The 27,028-nt window shown below is 39.1% G+C and overlaps 1 protein-coding gene across 13 annotated transcripts in view; it reads left to right on the forward strand.

The window, feature by feature from the left end:
* SGIP1 (SH3GL interacting endocytic adaptor 1) overlaps positions 1-27,028 on the forward strand; it is a 213,359-nt gene that overhangs the window by 174,699 nt on the left and 11,632 nt on the right. For all 13 annotated transcript variants that reach the window (XM_059135758.1, XM_059135762.1, XM_059135759.1 and 10 more), the window contains 3 exons: positions 13,166-13,277; positions 19,833-19,988; positions 24,206-24,338. In XM_059135758.1, coding sequence (XP_058991741.1) covers positions 13,166-13,277; positions 19,833-19,988; positions 24,206-24,338 — 401 coding nt within the window. The remainder of the gene's footprint in view (positions 1-13,165; positions 13,278-19,832; positions 19,989-24,205; positions 24,339-27,028) is intronic.

The following is a 27,028-nucleotide window of genomic DNA, read 5'->3' on the forward strand; positions in this document are numbered from 1 at the left end:
TTTAGACTACGACAATTTCAAATACCAATCAAGCCTTTTATCACTACATACTATAAAATTTTAGGAATTGCTTAAGTACATTTACTTTTTTTTTTTTTTTTTAAGATTTCATCCACTTATCTGACAGAGAGAGAGATCACAAGTAGGCAGAGAGGCAGAGACAGAGAGAGGAGGAAAGCAGGCTCCACACTGAACAGAGAGCCTGATGCGGGGCTCGATCCCAGGACCCTGAGATCATGACCCAAGCCGAAGGCAAAGGCTTAACCCACTGAGCCACTCAGGCGCCCCAATACATTCACTTTTAAGTGATTTTTTTTTTTCTGATACTATCTTCAGGTAACAAGGACATCCTATGTCATCATATTTAATTCTCATAACATCTGTAGGAGGTACCTTCTCCATTTCACAAAACAATGAAGCTGGACCTCAGAGAGGTTAAGTAACCCACTCAAGGTCATATAATAAGTGATAAAGTCAGGATTCAAATGTAACTCAATCAGATTCTGACATTATTTGTCTCTCTCACTGCATTGTACACAGTATCTTCTATAAATTATCATAGAATTGAACATGATTATCTTTTTTAAAATTTTTTTAACTTTTTTAATTAACATACAATGTATTATTAGCCCCAGAGGTACAGGTCTGTGAATTGCCAGGTTTACACACTTCACAGCACTCACCATAGCACATACCCTCCCCAATGTCCATAACCCCACCACCCTCTCCCTAACCCTCTCCCCCTGGAAACCCTTAGTTTGTTTTGTGAGATTAAGAGTCTCTTATGGCTTGTCTTCCTCCCGATCCCATCTTGTTTCATTTATTCTTTTCCTTCCCCCAAAACCTCCCATGTTGCATCTCCACTTCCTCATATCAGGGAGATCATATGAAAGTTGTCTTTCTCCAATTGACTTATTTCGCGAAGCATAATACCCTCTAGTTCCAACCACGTCATCGCAAATGGCAAGATTTCATTCCTTTTGATGGCTGCATAGTATTCCATTATATATATATATATATATATATATATATATCTCACCTCTTCTTTATCCATTCATCTGTTGATGGACATCTAGATTCTTTGCATAGTTTGGCTATTGTGGACATTGCTGCTATAAACATTCAGGTGCACATGCCCCTTCAGATCACTACATTTGTATCTTTAGGGTAAATATCCAGTAGTGCAATTGCTGGGTCATAGGGTGGCTCTATTTTCAACTTTTTGAGGAACCTCAATGCTATTTTCCAGTGGTTGCACCAGCTTGCATTCCCACCAACAGTGTGGGAGGGTTCCCCTTTCTCCACATCCTCACCAGCATCTGTCATTTCCTGCTTGTTAATTTTAGCCATTCTCACTGGTGTGAGGTGGCATCTCATTGTGGTCTTGATTTGTATTTCCCTGATGCCGAGTGATGTGGAACACTTTTTCTTGTGTCTGTTGGCCATCTGGATGTCTTCTTTGCAGAAATGTCTGTCCATGTCCTCTGTCCATTTCATGATTGGATTATTTGTTCTTTGCATGTTGAGTTTGATAAGCTCTTTATAGATTTTGGATGCTAGCCCTTTATATGATATGTCATTTGCAAATATCTTCTCCCATTCTGTCAGTTGTCTTTTGATTTTGTTAACTGTTTCCTTTGCTGTGCAAAAGCTTTTGATCTTGAGGAAGTCCCAAAAGTTCATTTTTGCCCTTGCTTCCCTTGCCTTTGGCCATGTTCCCAGGAAGAAATTTCTGCAGCTAAGGTTGAAGAGGTTGCCACCTGTGTTCTCCTCAAGGATTTTGATGGATTCCTTTCTCACATTGAGGTCCTTCATCCATTTTGAGTCTATTTTCGTGTGTGGTGTAAGGAAATGGTCCAATTTCATTTTTCTGCATGTGGCTGTCCAATTTTCCCAACATCATTTGTTGAAGAGACTGTCTTTTTTCCATTAGACATTCTTTCCTGCTTTGTCGAAGATTAGTTGACCATAGAGCGGAGGGTCTATTTCTGGGCTCTCTTTTCTGTTCCATTGATCTTTGTGTCTGTTTTTGTGCCAATACCATACTGTCTTGATGATGACAGCTTTGTCATAGAGCTTGAAGTCCAGAATTGTGATTCCACCAACTTTGGCTTTCTTTTTCAACATTCCTCTGGCTATTTGAGGTCTTTTCTGGTTCCATATAAATTTCAGAATTACTTGTTCCATTTCTTTGAAAAAAAAAATGGATGGTATTTTGATAGTGATTTCATTAAACGTGTAGATTGCTTTAGGTAGCATAGACATTTTCACAATATTTGTTCTTCCAATCCATGAGCATGGAACATTTTTCCATTTCTTTGTGTCTTTCCCAATTTCCTTCATGAGTACTTTATAGTTTTCTTTGCCTCTTTGGTTAGGTTTATTCCTAGGTATCTTATGGTTTGCGGGGCAATTTTAAATGGGATTAATTCCTTAATTTCTCTTTCTTCTGTCTTGTTGTTGGTGTAAAGAAAATGCAACTGATTTCTGTGCATTGATTTTATATCCTGACACTTTACTGAATTCCTATAGGAGTTGTAGCAGATTTGGAGTGGAGTCTTTTGGGTTTTCCACATATAGTATCATATCATCTGCAAAGAGTGATAGTTTGACTTCTTCTTTGCTGATTTGGATGCCTTTAATTTCTTCTTGTTGTCTGATTGCTGAGGCTAGGACTTCTAGTACTATGTTGAATAGCAGTGGTGATAATGGACATCCCTGCCATGTTCCTGACCTTAGCAGAAAAGCTCTCAGATATTCGCAGTGTGTTTTTCATAGATGGCTTTGATGATATTGAGGTATGTATCCTCTATCCCTGCATTTTGAAGAGTTTTGATCAGGAAAGGATGCTGTACTTTGTCAAATGTTTTTTCAGCATCTATTGAGAGTATTATATGGTTCTTGTCTTTCTTTTATTAATGTATTGTATCACATTGATTGATTTGCAGATGTTGAACCAACCTTGCAGCCCTGGAATAAATCCCACTTGGTTGTGGTGAATAATCCTTTTAATGTACTGTTGGATCCTATTGGCTAGTATTTTGATGAGAATTTTTGCATCTGTGTTCATCAGGGATATTGGTCTGTAATTCTCTTTTTTGAGAGGATCCTTGTCTGGTTTGGGGATCCAGGATATGTTGGCCTTATAAAATGAGTTTGGAAGTTTTCCTTCCGTTTCTATTTTTTGGAACAGTTTCAGGAGAATAGGTATTAATTCTTCTTTAAATGTTGGGTAAAATTGCCCTGGGAAGCCATCTGGCCCTGGGCTCTTGTTTGTTGGGAGATTTTTGATGAATGCTTCAATTTCCTTACTGGTTATGGGTCTGTTCAGGTTTTCTATTTCTTCCTGGTTCAGTTTTGGTAGTCTATATATCTCTAGGAATGCACCCATTTCTTCCAGATTGTCAAATTTGCTGGCGTATAGTTGCTCATAATATGTTCTTATAATTGCTTATATTTCTTTGGTGTTGTTTGTGATCTCTCCTCGTTCATTCATGATTTTATTTTTGGGGGTCCTTTCTCTTTTCTTTTTGATAAGTCTGGCCAGGGGTTTATCAATCTTATTAATTCTTTCAAAGAACTAACTCCTAGTTTCATTGATTTGTTCTATTGTTTTTTGGGTTTCTATTTCATTGATTTCTGCTCTGATCTTTATTATTTTTCTTCTCATGCTGGGTTTAGGCTTTCTTTGTCGTTCTTTCTCCAGCTCCTTTAGGTGTAGGGTTAAGTTGTGTATTTGAAATCTTTCTTGTTGAACATGATTATCTTTTTTATTAATTCTAATACAATTCACTTTTTTGTAGAAAAAGCTAACCCAACTCCCACTGTCCACTACTTCATACAACTCTTTGAATTTATTCTTCATTTATGCATTCTGAGCCTTTCTGTTGCTTCCATCTGTTGGTTCCATCTGTGGCATTCTTACTCCTGGACATAAGGGTCACTTACCTCCCATCTACAGCAAGCCTGGTGGAGTGGGCCATTCTTTGGGTTGGTACACTGCAAGGTCTTCAAACAAACAAGGCCATCCTCTCCTGCTTTTGTGCTTTCAGTTGGGTTTTCAGAGTGACCATTTCCAACCCGGGATGAACAGGAGGTAAAACTTGCAGTTCTTTTTTTTTTTTTTTTTAAGATTTTTATTTATTCATTTGACAGAGAAAGACACAGCAAGAGAGAGAACACAAACAGGGGGAGCAGAAGAGGGAGAAGCAGGCCTCCCACCGAGCAGGGAGCCCGATGCGGGGCTTGATCTCAGGACCCTAAGATCATGGCCTGAGCTGAAGGCAGTCGCTTAATGAATGATCCACCCAGGTGCCCCAAAACTTAAAGTTCTTATGATGCTTGGGCTTTCCCAAAGGCAAACCCTTTCTACCATTGGATAGAGTTGCTACCCTGATATCAGGGTAATGCTCCCATTTCATGGGCATGCAGCTGGAATAACTGACCTGCCCAATGTCAGATGTGAACTAAGCAGGACAGTCAAGACTGAAGCCCATACCCTCTGACACAGCCCTAGACTCTTTACTATAATAGCAAAGCATAATAACTAATATAATGGACACCTGGGTGGTTCAGTTGGTTGGATATCTGCCTTCAGCTCAAGTCGTGATGGCAGGGTTCTGGGATGAGCCCCTCCTCTGGCTCCCTGATCAGTGGGGATTCTGCTTCTCCCTCTCCCTCCTCCCCTCCCCCTCTGTTGGTGCTCTCACTCACGCACCTGTGCTCACTCTCTCTCTCGCAAATAAATAAAATCTCTTTTAACAGAAAGAGTAACTAAGTATATGTCGCTTGATCTCTGAATATGAGCTACTTAAGCTCTCAGCACTTCCTCATCTGTAAAAAGAGAGATGTTAAAAATGGCACCCACTTGGTGAGGTGGTTGTGTGAACCAAAGGAGATAGTACAAGCGAAGCATTGCAAAAGTTTGCCACCAAGTCACAGTAAACAATAGTTATTGCCACTTACTGAGCACATAGAGACAAATGCTGCCAATACCCCTGATGGAGGCACTATTTTGACATCAATTTATATTAAATTTAAAACAGCTGAAAATAAGTTTGCTCCATGAGCTGGTCTTGAGGTGAAAACGGTTCTAACTTTCAGTACTGCCAAGTGGAGAGGATTATACACAGAATGAGGAAGAGAGTACAAAAATGGGAGGTGAGACGTTGCCCACTGGCCAGGTTTGCTTCCTGCATGCCTTCATGATGGGCTAACTTCCAGCCAGTGACCAGCTGGTGAGGGTGTGAGAAGAGGCCGCCCTGTGCACCTGACGAGCAAACATTCACTTACTTGTAAAGTTAGCCTTCTTGTACTCGTACTCAATTTCTGGAGCTGAGTGTTTTGCTTCCCCTTTTCTCCTTTGTATCTTTCTCTTTTAAAATCTCTTTCTCCCTTCTCCCCTCCTTTCTCCCTTTCCATGTTTACATCTATGGTTTATATTCCACCCTCATACTCACATTCCAGTGAACTGCTCAGGAAATGCTTCCCCAAGTTAATGACCTTATCTTTTAAAGATGTCATGTTGTTATGAGGGTTTAATTCCCTTTTAGCCTTGGGGGATGTGTGATGTTGCTTGGTAATGAAAGTTATAGAAAATTGCCTTTGAGAAAACATCAACACATACTGGTAACTTAACTCTCTTTTCCACTTCTCAGAACTCCTTAAGTATGCATGCCAATTGCTTTCCAGGACCCTGGAATTGCTTTTTTGTCAGAACTCCACAAGCTAGTGGCAGTAGCTTATCCTTCTGGGGATACTGCAAATGCACCATCAGATGTCTAACATAATTTGCTCTGACTTCAGGGCTCTTAGAGCAGAGTGGGTAAGAGTGTGTGATCCAGAGTGAGGCAGTCCTAGATCTGCATCCCAATTCTGTTCATACTGCTTACTAACTGGGTGACTGTGGGCCAGGCTGCTGAATGGCTCAGGATCTCAGTTTTCCCATCTGTGAAACAAGGAACAATAATGGTCGTTGCTTTATAGTGATCGTATCAGGATTAAGAATTAATATCAGTAGAAATAATTCTTGGTATGTAGTAAGAAGTACAGATGTTTTCATTGTTGCTACTACTCTTTGTTAGAATCAGGACCTGGTGTTGAATTTTAGCTGTCCTGCTTTCTAGCAGAGTGACATTGGGCAAGTGAAATAGAGATAATTATATTGAACCTGTTCATCCTTTCAATGTATGAAGAACGTAAAACCATCTTGTATTTGATATTTTATTATGTTGAAGGATACACATAATAAATACCCTTTTATACCTTTAATTCTTTAAAAATAATCATTAAAAGTAATCTAATAATTATAATATTAAGCTACTCTCTAACTTCATATAATGCTTTTTCTTTCATTTGTGTCTAATATTGTAATCCTCCCCACAAAAAATATTGTAGTCCCCCTTTCATACCATAAGTTCTATGAAGGGAGGGGCATATCAGCCAGCATTTAGCACCATGGTTAAGTATTACAGGGACCCATTTCAGTGAATCAAAAGAAAACATACATTCAATCAACGTTTTTGTCCTACTGGTCCAAGCATTATATCAAGCAACTTTAACAGATATAATGGCCACCTATGTGATCTGCCAAAAATTAAGCATGCAAGCATAGAATTCATTGTTCTTATGATAACAGAATGTTAGTGGTGGAAAAAACCTAGATATGCTAGTCTATCTCCATGCTCAATGAAGAATACAACCTGTATCATCGCCCTTTGTTTTCTTCCTAAATACCTACTCGACTTCAAAACTGAGTCGTAGATGATTAAATCACTTGCCTTTAGTCATGCAGGTTGTAAATGGAGCAGTCAGAATTCACACCTGAGTCTATATGACTCCAGAGCTGAAACTTCTTTTTGTTGAGTAACAAAAAAGTCTCCCCTATACTGCTCATTTGGCAATTAATTTCGCAGCGAAATTATCTCATAATGCTGTCACTTGAACTATTAAGCTCTTGCTTGCATATGTTACTGCTATTAGATTTTTCCATATGTTTATTTTTGTCTTATTTTCTGGAAGTTTACATATTGGTGTTCCCACCACTATTTTACACATAGTAGACTCATGAATGTTTGACAGATTCACTCAAATCTTCAATGAAGGGATAGCCTTTTCAAAGCAGCTTATTTCTGTTTTAGAAGATTGTTTCTACAGCTCAAAAAATTCTAATTTAAATGCCTATAAACACCTTAAAATCATAGAATCCTAAAACCAAGGTTTTATCTATTGCCTTCATTTTATGTTCAAGAAAACCGAAAGTAAATTGATTTGCCCAAGGTCACAAAGCTATTAATCTGCAGATCCATGGCCATGAACTCTGGTCTTGCATCACTTTCTGATAATGTTCTGCTAGATATTTGAAAATAGTTTCTGGGCCCCTCTTAGTCCTTTTAGGCCATGAGGCTGAAATTCCTCATCTTAGACTCAACCAGTTTTCCAATAATCCTATTAACAGGTATTTCCACAGGTACTGCAGGGGGAAAAAATCTTTTGTCCATTATTAGCCTTTTCATGGAGGATAAACTTTATGTGCAATAATCTGGCATTCTTAGGAATAAAAAATTTATCTGCCTATATTTCAGCTTGTAGTAATAAAACTTTATCTTGAGGAAATAATTAAAAAGAAAGAGAAGGTCAATTTTTACAAAGATGGATTTAGAATAACTGCTAGCTGGAAATGGCCCAACATTTGGAGACTGCAGAATGATACATACTGGTCAAAATGGTATGGAGACCAGATAGCAGCAAAGAAAGTCATGCAATAAATGGAAAAAGTAAATTTTTTAAAAATGGCTTATTAATTGCAATGTAGCAGGATGTGAAGGGTTTAGAATTGTAAACTGTACATCCTTTAAGGTAAACGTGTTCTTCGTAAGGTTTTGATGTTTTCCTTTCTCCTGGCACTATAGATTAGATCTAAATAAGGACTATAGTGTCCATAGGTAAACATAGCTTGAATATAGGGTTTCTGGAGGGAATGGAGTTAGGTGTGTCATGAAGGATGGACATGGGTCAGACTGCATGTCTGACCAGTCCATTCTGGCTGCTGTAACAACTTATCACAGACCAGGTGTCTTATAAAGAACAGGCTGCAGATTGCTGGTCTTGTTGTGTTCTCTCTTGGTGGAAGGGACAAGATAGCTCTCTGCGGCCCCTTTTATAAGGGCACTAATCCCAATCATTAGTGCTCCGCTCTTATGACTATATCATCTGCCAAAGGCCCCACCTCCTAATACCATCAACTGTGGCATTAGATTTGCAACAGATGTATTTGGGGGGACACAAACATTCAGACCACAACACACCAGATGGTCTTGCCCATCATTACACTGAAGAGTGTAATTGGTCTTTAGCTTGTGGATATGTGGCCTGATTACCGTCTGATGAGCTTGAAAACAAAGCACACAAACAAAAAGCAGTAAAGCCATCCTTTCTGGGGATCCACCTGTTAGTCATCTACTGATAAAACCCAATGGGTGACATGTTTGGAGCCCAGCAATGACAGTTGATGATCAAATCCATCCCCCAGATTTTTTTCCACATGTTCTTTCACCAAACCAGTTTTTTTTTTTTTTAAGACTTTATTTATTTGACAGAGAGAGATCACAAGTAGGCAGAGAGGCAGGCAGAGAGAGAGGGGGAAGCAGGCTCCCCGCTGAGCAGAGAGCCTGATATGGGACTCGATCCCAGGACTCAGAGATCATGACCTGAGCCGAAGGCAGAAGCTTAACTCACTGAGCCACCCAGGCGCCCACCAAACCAGTTTTTCTCAAATCTTATTTTTTGATTAATTTTTAATCTTGATGGGAAAGAATTCCACTTTTATATTTTTCTTCTCAGTTCCAGCCCAATAATTCCAAAAGATCATGTTTAGCACCTTCATTGAGTCTGTCCTTATTTAAGATAACCTCTGTATTATCTTAAATTATGATACCAGTCATAAAAGTAGCTAATCATTAATGAGTGCTTACTGTGGACCAAGCACTGTGTTGAATATTTTACCTCATTTTATCCTCAAAACGGGCTGACAAAGTGAGTGATATTTTATCATCTCTGCCAAGGATCATATAAATAACAAGTGTCAGAAACAAGACTCAATCCCAGGTATGTCTAATGAAAAATCCCATGCTTTTAGCCACTACAATGTGTCATTTCTAAGCATCTTTCCCAGTTTTATCCAAGGCACCAAAGAGCCTTGGAGGTTTAGGACCTCCAAACACAATTTCAAATTACATGACTAAGGATAGAACTCTAGGGTATTCCACTACAGACTTCCTTCATGAAAGATGTAATACCACTGATTCATGCCCATTGGATACTGTGATTCATCTGATAGTTCACCTGACCAGACTATTATCCACCTGAATTTCACAATTTTATTCACAAGAATAACATGGGAAACTATTAAATGCTTTGTAAAACTGAAAAATATAATGGCATTTACTTTATCTGCTAACATCTGCATTTCTTGCCAATTTTACCTTTTTCTTTCTAAGAGGTCTCTTCACCTACATTATTGTCCTTGTCCCTAAATTATCTGCCACGCTATCGCTAGAGCAATCTAAAGTCAAGCCCCATCACAACCCCCCTATTTCAAATACTCCAGAGGCCTCCCATCTTCAAGAGATGGTGCTCTTAACCTCAGGTTTAGGACCTCCAAACACAATTTCAAATTACATGACTGCTGCACATGTGTGCATGCTGCTTCAAAAAGCACCCATAGATCCTGGATATCAACCTTTTGTCTGTAGTGTCATTTGCAAATATCTTCTCCTATTCTGTGGGTTGCCTCTTTGTTTCGTTGACTGTTTCCTTTGCTGTGAGAAGCTTTTGATCTTGATGAAGTCCCAAAAGTTCATTTTTGTTTTTGTTTCCTTTGCCTTTGGAGACATATCTTGAAAGAAGTTGCTGTGGCTGATATCAAAGAGGTTACTGCCTATCTTCTCCTCTAGGATTCTGATGGATTCCTGTCTCATGTTGAGGTCTTTTATCCATTTCGAGTTTATTTTTGTGTATGGTGTAAGAGAATGGTCGAGTTTCATTCTTCTACGAGTTTCATTCTTCTACATATAGCTGTCCAATTTTCCCAGCACCATTTACTGAAGAGACTCTTTTTTCCACTGTATATTTTTTCCTGCTTTTTCGAAGATTATTTGACCATAGTGTTGAGGATCCATATCTGGGCTCTCTACTCTGTTCTTCTGGTCTGTGTGTCTGTTTTTATGCCAGTACCATGCTGTCTTCATGATCACAGTGTTGTAGTAAAGCTTGAAATCAGGTAACGTGATGCCACCAGTTTTATTTTTGTTTTTCAACATTTCCTTAGCGATTCGGGGTCTCTTCTGACTTCATACAAATTTTGGGATTATTTGCTCCAGCTCTTTGAAAAATACCGGTGGAATTTTGATCGGAATGGCATTAAAATTATAGATTGCTCTAGGCAGCATAGACATTTTAACAATGTTTATTCTTCTGATCCAAGAGCATGGAATGTTCTTCCATCGTTTTGTGTCTTCTTCAGTTTCTTTCATGAGTGTTCTGTAGCTGCTCGAGTACAGATCCTTTACCTCTTTGGTTAGGTTTATTCCCAGATATCTTATGGTTCTTGGTGCTATAGTAAATGGAATCAATTCTCTAATTTCCCTTTCTGTATTTTCATTGTTAGTGTATAAGAAAGCCACTGATTTCTGTACATTGACTTTGTATCCTGCCACATTACTGAATTACTGTATCCAGAACCTATAAAGAACTTCTCAAACTCAACACACACAAAACAGATAATCATATCAAAAAATGGGCAGAAGATATGAACAGACACTTCTCCAATGAAGACATACAAATGGCTATCAGACACATGAAAAAATGTTCATCATCACTAGCCATCAGTGAGATTCAAATTAAAACCACATTGAGATACCATCTTACGCCAGTTAGAATGGCCAAAATTAGCAAGACAGAAAACAACATGTGTTGGAGAGGAGGTGGAGAAAGGGGAACCCTCTTACACTGTTGGTGGGAATGCAAGTTGGTGCAGCCACTTTGGAGAACAGTGTGGAGATTCCTTAAGAAATTAAAAATAAAATTTAAAAAGAAAGGAGTTGAGGGAAATTGGAGGGGGAGATGAACCATGAGATACTATGGACTCTGAAAAACAACCTGAGGGTTTTGAAGAGGTGAGGGGTAAGAGGTTGGGGAGCCAGGTGGTGGGTATTATGGAGGGCGCACATTGCATGGAGCACTGGGTGTGGTGCAAAAACAATGAATTCTGTTATGCTGAAAAGAAATTTTTTTTAAAAAGCACCCATAGATTTGTATAAAATTATCAAAAAGTAACTATGATTTTAATGCCTATAAATCACCTCTAAAATAAACAAATTTTCCTGAGTATTTATACAAAACTTTTCAGGACCTAATTTCTAACAGCCCCCAACCTCATCTCCTCCCATGTCTCAACCTTTCAATACCCACAGCATTTGCACACACTCACAAGCAAATAGTGCCCTACTTCCTGTGGTTTCTCAAAATGCCATATGTTTGCTCAGTTCCACATTATATGTTTGTGCTGGACCTTCTTCCTTCTCCCCCTTGTGAGATCTTAATCATTCTTGAATCTCAGTTCCAACATCAGTTTTCAATGAGATCTTCTGTGATCTCTCTACTTACTTCATACATTCCATAGATGATATAGGCAAAACACACACTAAGTGTGCAACAGATAACAGTGATGGAGGTAATGTTGGTGAATTTTGGCAATGAGGATATTAGCACACTGAACTCTGACTCCTTGGGAATAGGGATTATGTTTAATTTAACTTTGAACTTTCTGATTATGTTTAACTTTGAAACTATCATGGTACCTTATACATAGTAGGTAGTAAGCATGGTGTTTGTTAATAATCAATTACCAAGTCCAAAATATTGAACACCAAAGGAAGACAGTAAAAGAAGAGACCAGCATGAATGAGAATTACCAAAGAAAACTTTATTAAGTAGGGAGATACACAAATTTTTTAATGGCCAGATTTTTTAATGGCCAGAGAAGAGTACAGAAGTTACCAAAGGTAAAAGAAAAAAAGCATAATAAATACATAGTCTGCTCCGGGGTGGAGAAGAGTAAATGTGCTTTGTTTGAGAGGAAGGAGAAGGTTGAGCGATGACATAAATGACTACTTAAAGTTGTCATTACTAAAACTTTACTGCCTAGTACCATGACTAGAGATGAATAGCAAAGACAACAATCCTAAATTTTGTTCCTTTCAGAAACCTCAAGTTGTACCAAAACCATGAAAGAGAATGTTTCATTTAGACAAACTGTATGATATAATGGGGAAAACACAAGCTTTATAGGGCAGCAAATCTAGCTTTGAATTTTAGCGTTGCCGCTTACCGGTTATCTTGGGTTGAGTTCCTTACTTATCTCTTCGAACTTCAGTTTTCTCTTCTGTAGAATGGAAATCATAATAGTTATCCTAAAGGGTTGATTTGGGGTTTGAATGAGATAATTCTTGGAAGGCCTCTAGGACAGAACCTAGCATGTAGCAGCTGTTCAATAAACATGAGTGCTGCCGTTATTATTTAGAGTATGAACTGATGTACTTGTGCATCTGTGCTAAGTCATGGTGTATGTTATGTTGTGAATGTTTTTGGACACGTAAACTTGAGCCTACTTGATCTGAAGGTAATTGGCTTTCTGAAACAGAAATAATCCAGAAAAGGATAATGTGTAACATAGTACCCCATGGCCATTTGTCTTTAAAATAAAGAAACACAAGAACCTTTGAGTGCAGGGTGAATGAAATAGGAAGCTAATAATTTTCTTTATTAACTACCTGCTATACAAACTGTCATTCAAATACTGCCTTATGCTTTATGTAAAAACACTGAAAACCCCCTGTGACTTTATTCTTCTGCTTGGATTTTTTTTTTTTCTGTAGAAAAATATGTCATTGAATTAATTTCAACTGTGTTTGTTTGTAAAGCAGCCAAATATTTCCTTTTAAATACTTGAGCTCTATGTTGAATATGCACACGTCGTTCTTAGTACATTACATTTTTTCGGTAGTAGATTTCATCCTTTAATCTTTTTTTAAATGGGCTTTAAGTTCCACATATACTAATATGTCTCCTATGTCCATAATAAATGAAAGTTTTTCCTGTCATGCAGGCTCTTCCAGGGGACCCAGCCCCCTAACCATGGGAGCCCAGGACACCCTCCCTGTTGCAGCAGCATTTACAGAAACGGTCAATGCCTACTTCAAAGGAGCAGATCCAAGCAAGTAAGCCTGGGGCTTTGTCCATTGTATTCTCCAAACTCAATCCTATTCAGTTGGGGGAGGGGGGGTTGGGGGGGGGGGTCAACCTAAACCTAACTATTTCATTCCTTATCCTAAAACCAACCAAACAAACAAACCAAAATTTGGTTAACAATAACAGGTGGCATGCATAGAATGGAGGAGAAAATTTAAATTAGAAATATTAATTCACTGTTTGTTTGTTTGTTTGTTTGTTTTTTAATGTGCCAAGAGGACCAAATATCTAATATCTTACTCCCCAGAAATCTCTGGTTCAGTTTTGGTTGCAAGCTCATGGAAAATCCTAATCTAATTCTATTAACAGTGAAAAAATTTTTTGTCTCACAAAAGTAAATGTCTAGATCATGTCTTTATTGTTTTAGTCTTTGCTGGGTGGGAATCACTCACATATAAACTGAGAAATGGTGCACTGGAATGAGAACCTAGAAATAGATACATTTCATAACAGAGAGATTAGTTAGAGGACAAGTTGTATGTTACTCTTACTAACTAAGGAAAAACTGGCCAAAAAATTTATAATCACAGAAAAGTAAAAACTCTAGAGAAAAGTGTACCACTCCCTATTTGCAGGAGTCAGATTTCACGTTTTTCAGTATATACTGACGGTGAGCTTGACCTGAATGCTTATGTAATATGATTAAATATTTTGCCATTCTAGAAAGATTTTTCTGGATAGAGTTCAGAAAGTTTATGGATTCCCTGAAATTATACTGCATATCTTCTGTGTGTGAGCATATGGACATTTGTCCCTAAGGTCTATAACATCCATCAGTTTCACAAAGAGGTTTATGACCGCCCCCCCCCCAAATTAAGAGTGATTATTAGTCTATACTGAAAACAAAACACTGAAGTCAAACTGGCTTTCAAGTGTGTCATTAATACAATTCCAGACCTCAATGTAGTGGATAAACAAAGGACAAATCTAAGTGAGGAAAGAATTGCTTTTTATTTCTTACTTATAAGGATGAGGGCTTAGAAGACCTTAGTATCCATGGAAATAAGAATTAAAAAAAGAAAATGCTCACATAGAACACTAGACTATTTTATGAACATTTTTTAAAGAGTAATAATTAAATATAATTAGAACTTGGATTTCTACATATATCTTAAGTGAGAATTTATATGACTAATAGAAACACTAGTTCTTATAAGCCGAAATCTAACAATACTATGCTGGGAAACATGATTAGTAACTCCATTTATAAGTGCCCTATCAAGACAGTGGGATCTATCACCCTCCTTAAATGTCATGTCCTTTCTTACAGCATTTAGATTTTATTTTAAGCCCATACTATTGTAGACAGACCAATACTAGGGACTCTGGTGTTTTAGTCCACTTGAGATGCTATAACAGAATACTATAGACTGAGTTTCTTCTAAACCACATAAATTTATTTCTCATAGTTTTTGAGGCTGGAAAAAAGTCCAAGATCAAGGCCCTGGCAGATTCACCATCTGACCAGAGGCAGGCTCCTGGTTCACAGTAAGCTTAAATGGGAGGGCTAGGGGCGGTGGGGGAGTGGGAGGGAGATAGGACTCCTCAGGGTCACTTTTATAAAGGCACTGATCTCATTTATGAGGGTCCTACCCTCATGACCTAATTACCTCCCAAACACCATCGTATTGGAAAACAGATTTCAGCATATACATTTTAGAAGGACACAAACATTCAGTCTGTAGGGCTCTGGTTTCTCCCATTTTCTCTTTCATCCTCCAAGCAGGAAGGTAATTTGCCACATCCACATACCAATAGGAAGTAAAAGCTGCCTCACATCGAGTATGCATTTGAACTGTTAGCGCAAGTAAGAGCCATGTGCGTAAGTTGTGTATATACTCTACACACACATACATGTTTATTCTGTAAACTCTTCTTCCAACAAAGTATTTGCATAACTTTCGAACAAAGAATTTGCATACCAGTTCTAAGGATTAGTTATTATTGACTGACCTGCCTATATGTTAGAAAGCTCAGGCTGCCTGGAATTGAGAAAGCCAGGTAGAAACACACCTTTCGAGAGTAAGAGTAGTCAGCGGGCACCTGGATGGCTCATTCAGTTAGGTGTCCGACTGTGGATTTAAACTCAGGTCATGATCTCAGGCTCACAAAATTGAGGCCAATGTTGGGCTCTGCACTGAATGTAGAGTCTGCTTAAGATTCTCTCTCTCTCCCTCTCTCTGCTCCTCTCCCAAAACTCTCTCAGAAAAGAAAAGAAAAAAGAAGAAGAGTAGTTAGCAGTATGGAAAAGTGTCTATACCAGCATGAAAAACACTGGGAATCATACAAGAAATTAGTTTTTTATCTGCTTGCTAAGTGGCTTTTGTTCATTCATTTATTCAGACAGATCTAACTGGTAGTAGAAGTAACTCCCAGTTTTGACCCCTAAAATCTATTCTCAATGTATAACTCTTCTGCTCAATATCTTCTCATCTCGTTCAAAGTAAAACTCTAATGACAATGGCTGTCCATTATCTGTCCTTCAAGACCATCCTTCCCTTTCAGCTCCCACCTCTCTGATCCTGTCTCCATCACTGGTGTCCCTATTCACTCCACTCTAGGCAACCTGGCTTCATGGTTGTTCTTCTGACATTAGGCCAACCCTATCTGCATCTCAGGGTCTGAGCATTTGTTGCTTTCAGACTGAGAGAAATCTGCTCCAGCAATCAGAGCTCCCTGCCCTCTCCCCTCTTCCGGGATTCTTCAGCAGATACACCAGAGACCTTCCCTGTCATCCTGTGCAAATAACAACACTCCTCTCCACCCACTGTCAGCACTTTCTCCCTCCCCATCGTTCTTTTCTTTTTTTTTTTTTTTTTAAAGATTTTACTTAGTTATTTGACAGACAGAGATCACAAGTAGGCAGAGAGGCAGGCAGAGAGATTGGAGGAAGCAGGCTCCCCGCTGCACAGAGAGCTCGATGCAGGGCTCGATCCCAGGACCCTGGGATCATGACCAGAGCCAAAGGCAGAGGCTTTAACCCACTGAGCCACTCAGGCGCCCCTTGCTCTTTTCTTTAATTAACATGTTGCATGTTTTCAGTGTTCACTGTCTCTTCTCCCACTAGAATGTAAAATCCATGAGAACTGGGGCGTTGGGCATTTTCTTCATTCCTACCTCCTCAGCATCTATAGCAGGACCTTGCAAAACTGCTGAATAAGTTGAGTTGAATTACTGTCCTAACATTTATAGAATGCTGGCTATGTGCCAGCCATTGTGCTAGACAGGGGTTATATCAGTGAAAATAAGACTTGTGCATAAATATAAAAAGTCCTGTGTAAGAGAGGTATAGTTATGGTGCAAGGGGAGTTAAGAAGCTTTTGATAATAATCTCTTTAAACCCCAAGGAGTGGTATAGCAGTCTGCCAGTCACTTTGTGGGTCTGTGCCTATACAAGCTGGGTTCTTCATCCTGTTTCAGTTTCCCCAGCATACTCTAGCAGTTGTGTGGGCAGGTGTGTGCACCTGGGAGCCTGGTATCCATGACCTTGACATTCCAGTGTGATGTTTGAGTCAAATTAATATTGGTGTTTTCCTGCGCTCTTCCAAATGAACCGAGTCTTTGACTTGAGATGACTGCATACACGGAGTCTGTTTTCAATCATATTGCCCTAAGTAGTTGCAGTGTATATTGCATATTGGTAGATGGGAGATTCAGTAAATTTCATTGAAATTATGAGACCTGAAATTTATGAACAGATCATGAGGTGACATTCTTCTAAATTTAAGTTCAGCTCCAGGCAGTGAATCATTTTAATTGCTGTTCCTTTGTTATTCACTTTCAAGGAAACATCTCAAGTTCAAAAATTCTATCAGTGTGAACGAGGGAGGGGGAGGATGAAGTCAAACACAGCCCCACATAGAGAAATGATACAGAAAAGTCACGGGGATTTGCTTTTGCCTGTGGTTCCTTCTCATCCTGCACCCAAAACCTTCCCCATTTGCTTTCAGACCATACACTGTAAACACAATCTGATACTTTAATTGTTATATATTATGATATATAATCCATTCTAGTTACATTCTAAGTATTGACAACACCTGTAGTATTTTCCTTGAGTGAGTATGGGTTGAAAATATTCATTTTTGTATGGAAAATTTCAGATCTGGAAATAGATACTGGATGAATTAATAAATCAGTAAAGTTCTGCAGGTGACAGCTGAGAGGCAATCAGAAATGTAATATAAATGAAACTCAGTACTTCTTATATCGGTTTATATTGACTACTTCCTTCAGCAGCCGCCCAACACCATAAGCCCTTTGAAGAAACAGGCTGTTTTGCTTGTTTTTAAATGACATCCCCACTCAAAACAAACAAAAATCACACAATTAGGAGTCAATAAACTTTTACTCACTTAATAAATGTCACTCCCTCCCCTCACTGACTAGTTTTCAAAAGAGAAACTTTATTCCCCGCCCCCCACCAAGATACCACTTAGATCTCGCTTTGACAGAGAAGGAAGACAGCAGAGTTGGCACCCAGTTGGGAGATTGTGGGGGCAAATAGAGTTCCCTGTACTCAGATGTGAGCAGAGTTTACACCTAGGAACCCCAATTTCCCTAAAACGTACACTCCTGAACTTAAAGTGGTAGAAGTTATTGTTTTGGCTGTTGTGCACAGGAGAGGAGGCTGGAGCTGGAAAACCCAGTTGCATTGCAGGATCTGGGCACTGCGACAGCCAAGACAGAAGGCAGATGCTACGGAAGCTGCCGGGACCACCAGGCGCCCTCCAAGCCACATGGGCTGTAATACCCACACACTGGGGATGCCACCTGCACCACAGAGGTCACACCCAGGCCTCCTGCACTGCAAGAGCCTGCCCCTAGATATGCCCTAAGAACTGCAGGAGCCTGCCTAACAAGCTCCCTGGAACCAAGAAGGAAAAAGCTCTTCCTCCTGCAATGTGCTTTCAGCGCCCTCTACTGACAAAATTTAACATAGTGCCTGTTGCCAAAAAAAAAAAAAAAAAAGGTCTCTAGAAAGGGCCCAATAATAATTTGCTCTGCGCAGGCAATAAAAGGTGAATTGGAACGACTTTGACTTCATGTAGAAACTGACAGTGATTATATATTTGACAGGAAAGTGCAAAGGATCTACAATAGCCAGAACAATTTTTAAAAAGAACAAAGTGGGAGGATTCATACTACTTGATTTCAGTGTGATCCTGTGATTTCACTCCTACATTATTTACGAAGAGAAATGAGAGCCTACGTCCACACAAAGACTAGTAGAAACATATTCATCACAGATTTATTTGTAATAGTTAAAAACTGGAAAAGATCCCAATGTTCTTCAACCAATGAGTGGATCAAAAAGAAAAAAGACTGTGGTATGACCATACGCTATACAGCAATGAAGTCATGAATTATTGATGTGTACATTAAATGGATGAATCTCAAAATCATTACAGAATGGAAGAGGCCTGATCAAAAAAAAAATCACACACTTTATGTTTCTGTTTACATGAAATTCTAGAATGTGCCAATTAATATGTAGTGTCAGAAAGCATATTAGCAATTGCTTAGGGATAGGGAGTGGAAGGACAGAGAACAGCAGGAGAAAGGGGTCACAGAAACGCATGAGGCAACTTTCAGGGATGCTGGGTACATTCAGTAACTTGATTGCGTGATGGCTTCACAGTGGATAAGATACCAAAAATTATGGAATTTTACACTATAAATGAGTGCCATTTATTGTGTGTCATGTATGCCTCAATAAAGCCCTTTTCTAAAAAGGGATTATTTGGGGCACCTGGGTGGCTCAGTGGGTTAAAGCCTCTGCCTTCAGCTCAGGTCATGATCTCAGGGTCCTGGGATCAAGCCCCGCATCGGGCTCTCTGCTCCACAGGGAGCCTGCTTCCTCCTCTCTCTCTCTCTGCCTGCCTCTCTGTCTACTAGTGATCTGTCTGTCAAATAAATAAATAAAATCCTTTAAAAATTAATTAATTAAAAGGGATTACTTTTCCTTCCAAATTATCATCCTATTGTGCTAACTTGTATGACTGGTTTTTACAGTTTCAGCCAAATAACCATGGTATTAAGATATAGCTAAATGGAAGCAAGAAGCTTACCTCTCGAGCGCAGAAAAGAACACGCTCACGGCATCAATCCTGTTACTGAGAACTGAAATAAGTCCCAGTGGTTGTGTGATGACATTGTGCAATTGATTTAATATCTGCAAATATGCTGCCTAAGTTTCAGAAATCAGAATAGATAATTCTATTTGTGAGGTGAACATATAGACTTATCTACAGAAAGACAAAAGCTGTATTTTTTTCCTGACAGTTCAAAAACACATTCAGTTAATGGCCACTTTTTTGGATAAGTGTCAACACAAATCTTGCATTCTCAGGTCTTAGACATGATTTAGTAGTTGACAATGGAAATGTAAGAGTTTACCTTCGATCCCTTCTGCCATATAATATTGTTACATAAATCATTTCTTATTCACAACTGTCTTGATTCACAGCATATTGACCTGGGTTTCCTCTTTCTCTTTCCTCTCATATGTTTTGATATGCCAGATGTATTGTGAAGATTACTGGAGAAATGGTGCTGTCTTTTCCTGCTGGCATCACCAGACACTTTGCCAACAACCCATCGCCAGCTGCTCTGACTTTTCGGGTGATAAATTTCAGCAGGTTAGAACACGTCCTGCCAAATCCCCAACTTCTCTGCTGGTAAATATATTTTGCACAAATTTTTTAGAGATGTGTGTAGCTTAGCACTGGATGCTTACATGAGGGATCTACCTTAGCAAGAATGTAGCACGGTAGAGAAATGACCACTCCTTATATGTGTTTGCAGATTCATCCAGAATTCAGCCACTGTCCAAATCTTCAGTGGGTGTTCGTGTACATATGTGTATATGTATTCTAATGGCCAACTATCCCAAGTGGCTAAAGATATCTTTAGGGTAACAGAATTTGTATTAGTGACAGTTTACTCCTGGCCCGTTTTACTGACCATCAGTAAACAAGAGATAAGGATGATAAGCCCAGTAAAAGGAATGAAATCCATTTGTTGTAGTAACATCTTTTCAAATCAAATGATATTTGAACCCTGAGCTATTCTTCACATGAGCTTGAAACTCTTTTTTGTGAAATATGTAATTTATGGCAATGGTAATTGTTCTGATGGGACTTTACATCTATTCAAAAAAGCTTATGTGAATTTGTTTGTATAAATACACTTTTTCACATTTTCTAACTATTAAATCTGAACATGATGTCTTTATCATACCTACATACATACAGATTCACCCAAACATACACACGAATGAAGCTATTAAAAATGATAAGCTATACAAATCAATTATTGGCAATGACTGAGACAGGCGATGTCATTGTTGAGAACCTCCCCTCCATCATGAAGTCCTGATAATTTACTTAGAAATCTCTCTCTCATGTGGCCATGTTTTTCTCTTTACTATGACTACCCCATCCATGTGGCCACTGTCATGTTCCCAGGCCACTGAAATTGCTTTCTTCCTCCCCTTCCTGCTCCCAATCTTGCCCCATGCCTACATATTTTATACAACAGCTGAATGACTTTTCCTGAGGTGAATCAGGTCATTGCCATGCATAATCCTCAGGTGCCTTCACATTGCATCTATACCAGAATGTGAACCTGTTACCATTGCCTTTGAAGCCCTGAGTCATCTACCCTCCCCTGCTTTTCTGTTATCAGCTCCCACCATCCTGCCTCAGAATCCTTGTAGCTCCAGCCAGATCTCCCAGTCTTGAGAACAGTCAGAGGCCTTTCCCACGTCAGAAGTCTGTGTGCTTGCTTCCTCTGCCTCCAATACTATTCCTGCCCCCTCTGCACCTGACCGTGACTCACCCTTCAGATCTCAGTCTGCTTGGCCTCCTCTGACCATTCCACTGCCCTCTCCACCCCCAGCCCCCAGCCCCAAACTAAATATGTCCTCTTGTTGTTCTCTCTCAAGGTACCCAATTCTTCCCCCTCTTTATCCCTTATTAGAATTAATAATTATATAACTATTTCTGTTTCTTCATTCATACATCTCCCCCACTAGACTGTAAAATGCGTGAGGGAATGGAACACAGCTCTTAGTTCACCATCACATCCTCGATATCTTCCACTGTGCCTGTCGTCCAGTAAAGACTTAACTAACATTTGTTAAATGAATGAACAAGTCAACGATGACTTAAAGAATTTAGTCAAGCAGGATACTTATGTAGAAGTAACTGAAGGTTGGGGCACCTTCAGTGGGTGGCTGGTTGGTTAAACCACTAACTCTTGATTTTCAGTCAGGTCATGATCTCAGGGCTGTGAGGCAGAGCAGGCTCCCTGTGTGGAGCCTGCTTAATATTCTCTCTCTCTGGGGTGCCTGGGTGGCTCGGTGGGTTAAGGCCTCTGCCTTCGGTTCAGGTCATGATCCCAGGGTCCTGGGATCGAGCCCCACATCAGGCTCTCTGCTTAGTAGGGAGCCTGCTTCCTCCTCTCTCTCTCTCTCTCTGCCTGCCTCACTGCCTACTGGTGATCTCTGTCTGTCAAATAAATAAACAAAATCTTAAAAGAAAAAAAAAAGATTCTCTCTCTCCCTCTGCCTCTGACTAAAGGTTGTTGGTATTTAGAACTGAAGGACCAATGTAGTCACTTTCTTCACTGAGTGAGACTTTTTCATTCCAGTGGTGACAAAACAGTCACAGGTCTTTCAGGTGACTATCAAGACCTCCTCCCCCTCTTTGGTTGGTGTCGTGGTTTGACTAGAAAACTTCATTCCAGGTTTAAAAGTATGGAAGGAAATGGTCACCCATTAAATGAAAAGTAAATGTAAAAAAATCAAGATTAGAAATCAGCAACTTCTTTTTCAAGTTTCTCTCCCTGCTTTTGATGTGCACATTGAGCCAGTTAGTTTTTTTCAAGTTTTTATTTAAATTCCAGTTAGTTAACATGGAGTGTGATATTAACTTCAGGTGTTGAATTTAGTGATTCAGCATTTAACATACAGCCCCAGTTGAGCCAGTAAATTTTATTTTTCAAGTTTCTTCCACCTGAAATTAGGGATTTATGTGCCACCATCTCACTGGTATGTTAATAAGATGAATGTCACAGTTTCTGCTACATTTTTAGGTAGTTACGTGGCCAAGATTTTAGGCCTATTTGCAAGAGTTTTATATTTATATTAACATATCAGTCCTATGAATTGAGTTTAATCATACTCTGAGTATGTTTGTGTCTGACAAAACGTTATATAGACACTTCCATTATTATCTGCCAAGACAAAAAAACAAAAACAAAAACAAAATATTCTTATTACTTTGGACCTTATCAACTAAATATTTGATTATTGTGTCAGGGACGTGACTGGTAACCACAGCCATGGGGCCTGTGTGGGTTTGTTGGGCAGGATAGTTCAACCATCACCGCTGCCATCCCTAGGTTTTAAAAGGCAACATATAAATAAATAAATAAATAAATAAATAAATGGCAACATAATCAAGTATTGTTCCTCATTGCAGTACAAGCCTTTTGACATCTATGGCCTTAGACCCAGCCAGTTCTCTCATTTACATGTTCTAAAAGACTCCATTTTGGTTAACAGCTTAGCACCTGAAGACATTTGGGTTCGCAATCCCTTGAGAGGGACCAAATTGAAGTTTACTTCTACCTTTCCTTCACAAAAGGGTTTTGCTCATAAAGAATTCAGGAACAACTGCTAAACCAATCATGAGACTAAAGAATTATCGTGGGTATAGGTTTATGCTTAATTTGTTATTAAGCTTAGAAAATACATTAACTTAAAAAATAGTGTCATTGAAATTTTCCCAACTATTCAGATCTACTTAGTACAAATTAATGACATGTTGCTGGATATTAATTCTGCACCTTTTTTTGGTGCAGTGGCAAAGTGTAACCTGTAATCTACTGTCCTGGGCTCCACCCTCAGCATGGGGCCCAATGCAGAACTCAGTCTCACAACACTGAGATCATGACCTGACCCAAAATCAAGAGTCAGTAGCTTAACCGACTGAGCTACCCAGGCACTCCTGCCATCATCACTTTATGACTATCGCCCTTCTGTCTTCTTAGCCTTTAATTGTCATTCAGTAAGTGAGTTGTATGTCAGATTACTGAATTCTTTGGGCCCTTAGTTTTCTCATTATGTGGGAAGTGAGCAGAGGCTTTTCACACTTTGGCCTAATTGCTTTTGTCATTGAGACAAGCGTTTTCAAGATGCATTGGTTAAAGGACGCGTGGACAGACATCTGAGCAAAACTAACAAATCTCTAGGAATACCGAACTCCTGAATTCATTAAGACTGCATTTCTCTGTTGTACCTACCATAATCATTATCATTCACATTCCAGGACCATCTTGTAAGTGCAGTGACTGTTGTAGGATTTAGATGTTCTTCCGTGAAATACCATGGTAGTTTTAGTATCATTCTGTTCCACTCAGTTGAAGATAAAGACTGTGTTTACATTTGGCCAAGAATTTAACTCGGTAATTTCTGAGAAACTACGATTCGAGTCAATTTAAATAAAAAATTTTAAAAATCAATGTACTCAGCTCCTTGATTGCATTAACTCACTAATTCAGAGAAAAACTGGTGATGCAGAAAGGGCTATTAAGTTTGGGTTAATAAATAATTCACTCTTTAAAGCAACCAATTTTATTATCAGGATTGGTTGATACTCACTTGTATTCCTAGCAATACAAGCGTGCCTCCCTATGGGTATTAATCTATTAGCATAATGCCCTTCAGAACTGCAATTATAGTAAAACTATACTACTGCTAATAATCTGATCTCTACAGACTGTCAAAGATGGATATAGAAATCAGGTGACCATTTGCTAGGATGCTTCTTTGAGTGGATATTTGTCACAAGATGCTACTCGATAATTTTTTTTCTTCCCAACTGAATAGCGATAATACTCAAAATGATGCCAATACCAAGGAATTCTGGGTGAATATGCCAAATCTGATGACTCACCTAAAGAAAGTGTCGGAACAAAAACCGCAGGCTACATATTATAATGTGGACATGCTCAAATATCAGGTAAGCCTATTCATATGGGCCGGGTGTCTCTTTCACATTATAAATATACATTCTAACATGTCTAACATTAATGAAAAGTAAACAAAATAGCATTTCTTTTAATACAACTTAAAAGCTACAATTCTTAAGAGAATAAACTCAAAGGGCTTCTTGGAGATTACAAAAATGAAGTTGTGGAAACTTTCAATAATTGAGATTATAAATATTGGTAAACTAGTTCACTGTGGTGGTAATATACCCTCTGGGTTGGAAAATACTTATTTATATTGTGGTAAGGAAACCGCTAAAAGTAAAGTATCCATATCATGGTACATTTTACAAAAATGCAGATGACTGTCCTATAAGAATAATATCATCTAAGTTTTGGAGGGTATCAATAACACTGAACAAACATGATACTGCAGAAATTCATCACCTGTATAATTAAAATATGATAAAAATGCATTTTTATCTAACTTTTTTTTTTCCCAAAACATTTAAACACATTTAGTGACTGCTTTACACTTCTGAGAAATGAAAAGGAGCAAGAAAAGCAAACTCCAATAAGACATTTCTCTGAAGAAGAAATTAAATTTTGAGGCCCATGAAGGGTTTTTTATGCCCAAAGGGGTAAAAATAAAACTGTGCTTGGGCGCCTGGGTGGCTCAGTGGCTTAAGCCGCTGCCTTCGGCTCGGGTCATGATCTCAGGGTCCTGGGATCGAGCCCCGCATCGGGCTCTCTGCTCCGCAGGGAGCCTGCTTCCCCTCTCTCTCTGCCTGCCTCTCTACCTACTTGTGATCTCTCTCTCTCTCTGTCAAATAAATAAATAAAAAAAAATATTAAAAAATAAAATAAAATAAAATAAAAAAAAATAAAACTGTGCTTGGTTTCTTTCACAAACATTCATTACATACACCACATCTGCATTGTCACCACTGATTAAAAACATTTTTTTGACTCTTCAGTGCTGTGGGATTCTTTTTGTTGTTGTTGTTGTTGTTGTGTTTTAGTCTCCATATTTGTCATTAAGTAAATCTAGGAAGTAGACAGAATTCATCTATTGCAACATGAGGTTGGTGTAAAATTAAACTGTAGGCAAGAAACTGCATTCTGGAATTAAGTCACCTTCTTACTGGCCACTGACTTTAGGCACTTAATCTCCCTGAACCTCTATTTCCTCCTCTGCAAATAAGGATAATAAGGATTCCTACCTAGATATTTTATAGGTTGTTGTGAGGAGCTAATAGCCTAATATATTTCAAAGTATTTGTAGAATGTAAGTAGCCCTAAGCCTGCCGTTTTGTTTTAAAGTGAGCTCTGAGGAATCCCTTTTGCTGTTGGTTAGTTGTGGTGGTATTTTCCAACGATGCGAGGCATTGGGTAGGAAGCACAACCAGCATTTTGTGAGATTGTCCTCAAATCTCAGCATGTTTAGTTTCTGGCCACCAGGAGCATTCCCCAGGGACTGGAACAATCAAAAACACACCAGCACAAATCCAGAAAGCTCTTGGAAGAATCTGCCCTGAAGTCAAGAACCCCCACTGAGACAGAGTGCAGAAACAGACAGGGAGGGGTCAGTCTGCTCTGCTTTTGAGTTACCCTAAATAACGTGTTTCCAAAGCAAAGTTCATTTTGCGGAGGGTTGTGCTGCAAAAAATATTTGAAGTTTAAACACTTAGAATGGTTGTCTACCTAAAATTGTCATCAAAAGCATTGCCTATCATTTTATAAAAGGATTCCTGTCTGGGCTTGTTTCTGTAGCAAACGCAGCTGCCTTATGAGCTCAGCCCACCCTAAGGCCCCTTCCCCATGGTGTCCATGTGAGCAGGCATTGCCAGACCTAGAGGAAGCTGTTTATAGTCTTTAAAATCAGCTAAACTCATAATCTGTGCATAAAAATGTGTAGACACCACCCCCACGGCCCCTATGGTGTGACTGTACTGATAGAATAAGACGCTCCTAGAACCATTCATCATGACAGTGAACAGTCAAGAAATAATAATGTTATGAATTTTTCACTGTGGATCCAGAAATCAAGTTGGTATTACTGCCTTTAGGTAAGACAATATGGTTGATTCTGCAAACATGGCTTTTCCTTGGTCAAACTCACAGTGGATTCTGACTAGAACTGATGGGAGACAGTAGAATGCACCCCCTCCATTTAGCGAATGTGGGTTCAAGGGCTCACTTTGGCAAATCCCAAAGGAGTAATAATAACCTGCTTTGTCTAACTCACTGGTATGTTGTGAAGGGAAAGTATGATAAGAGTATTAACAGGTAATACGAATGAAAACGTTAATGCTTTACACAGTGCTAGGCACGATGCTGTTTCACGTCAAGTATCTTCGATCTTCCCCACAAGCCTATGTGAAGATATGATTGTTATAATTCCCATTTGGCAGCTGAAGAAATTACTGAGACTCAGAGAGGTTTAGTGACGGCCCAAGATCACTCAGCTTATAAGTGACCGTCAGAGCTTACATCCAAGACTGTTGAACTCCTTGGCCTCAGCTCTGAAGCAAAGTGGTACTACCTCCTTTCCTGACACAAGTGCATTGTAAACTCTAGTGCATTGTAAACTCTAAAGTGCTGTAGAGAGTTTAGGAACTGATTTTGTTTTTACTCTGTAACCATTTCCCTGAAGCACTTAGCTCTCTTTCACAGGGCACCCTTTATGGGTGCTGTTTACTGACAGCTCATTTGTGAGCGG

This window comes from Mustela lutreola, chromosome 10 (assembly GCF_030435805.1).
Source record: "Mustela lutreola isolate mMusLut2 chromosome 10, mMusLut2.pri, whole genome shotgun sequence".
Lineage (NCBI taxonomy): Eukaryota > Metazoa > Chordata > Mammalia > Carnivora > Mustelidae > Mustela > Mustela lutreola.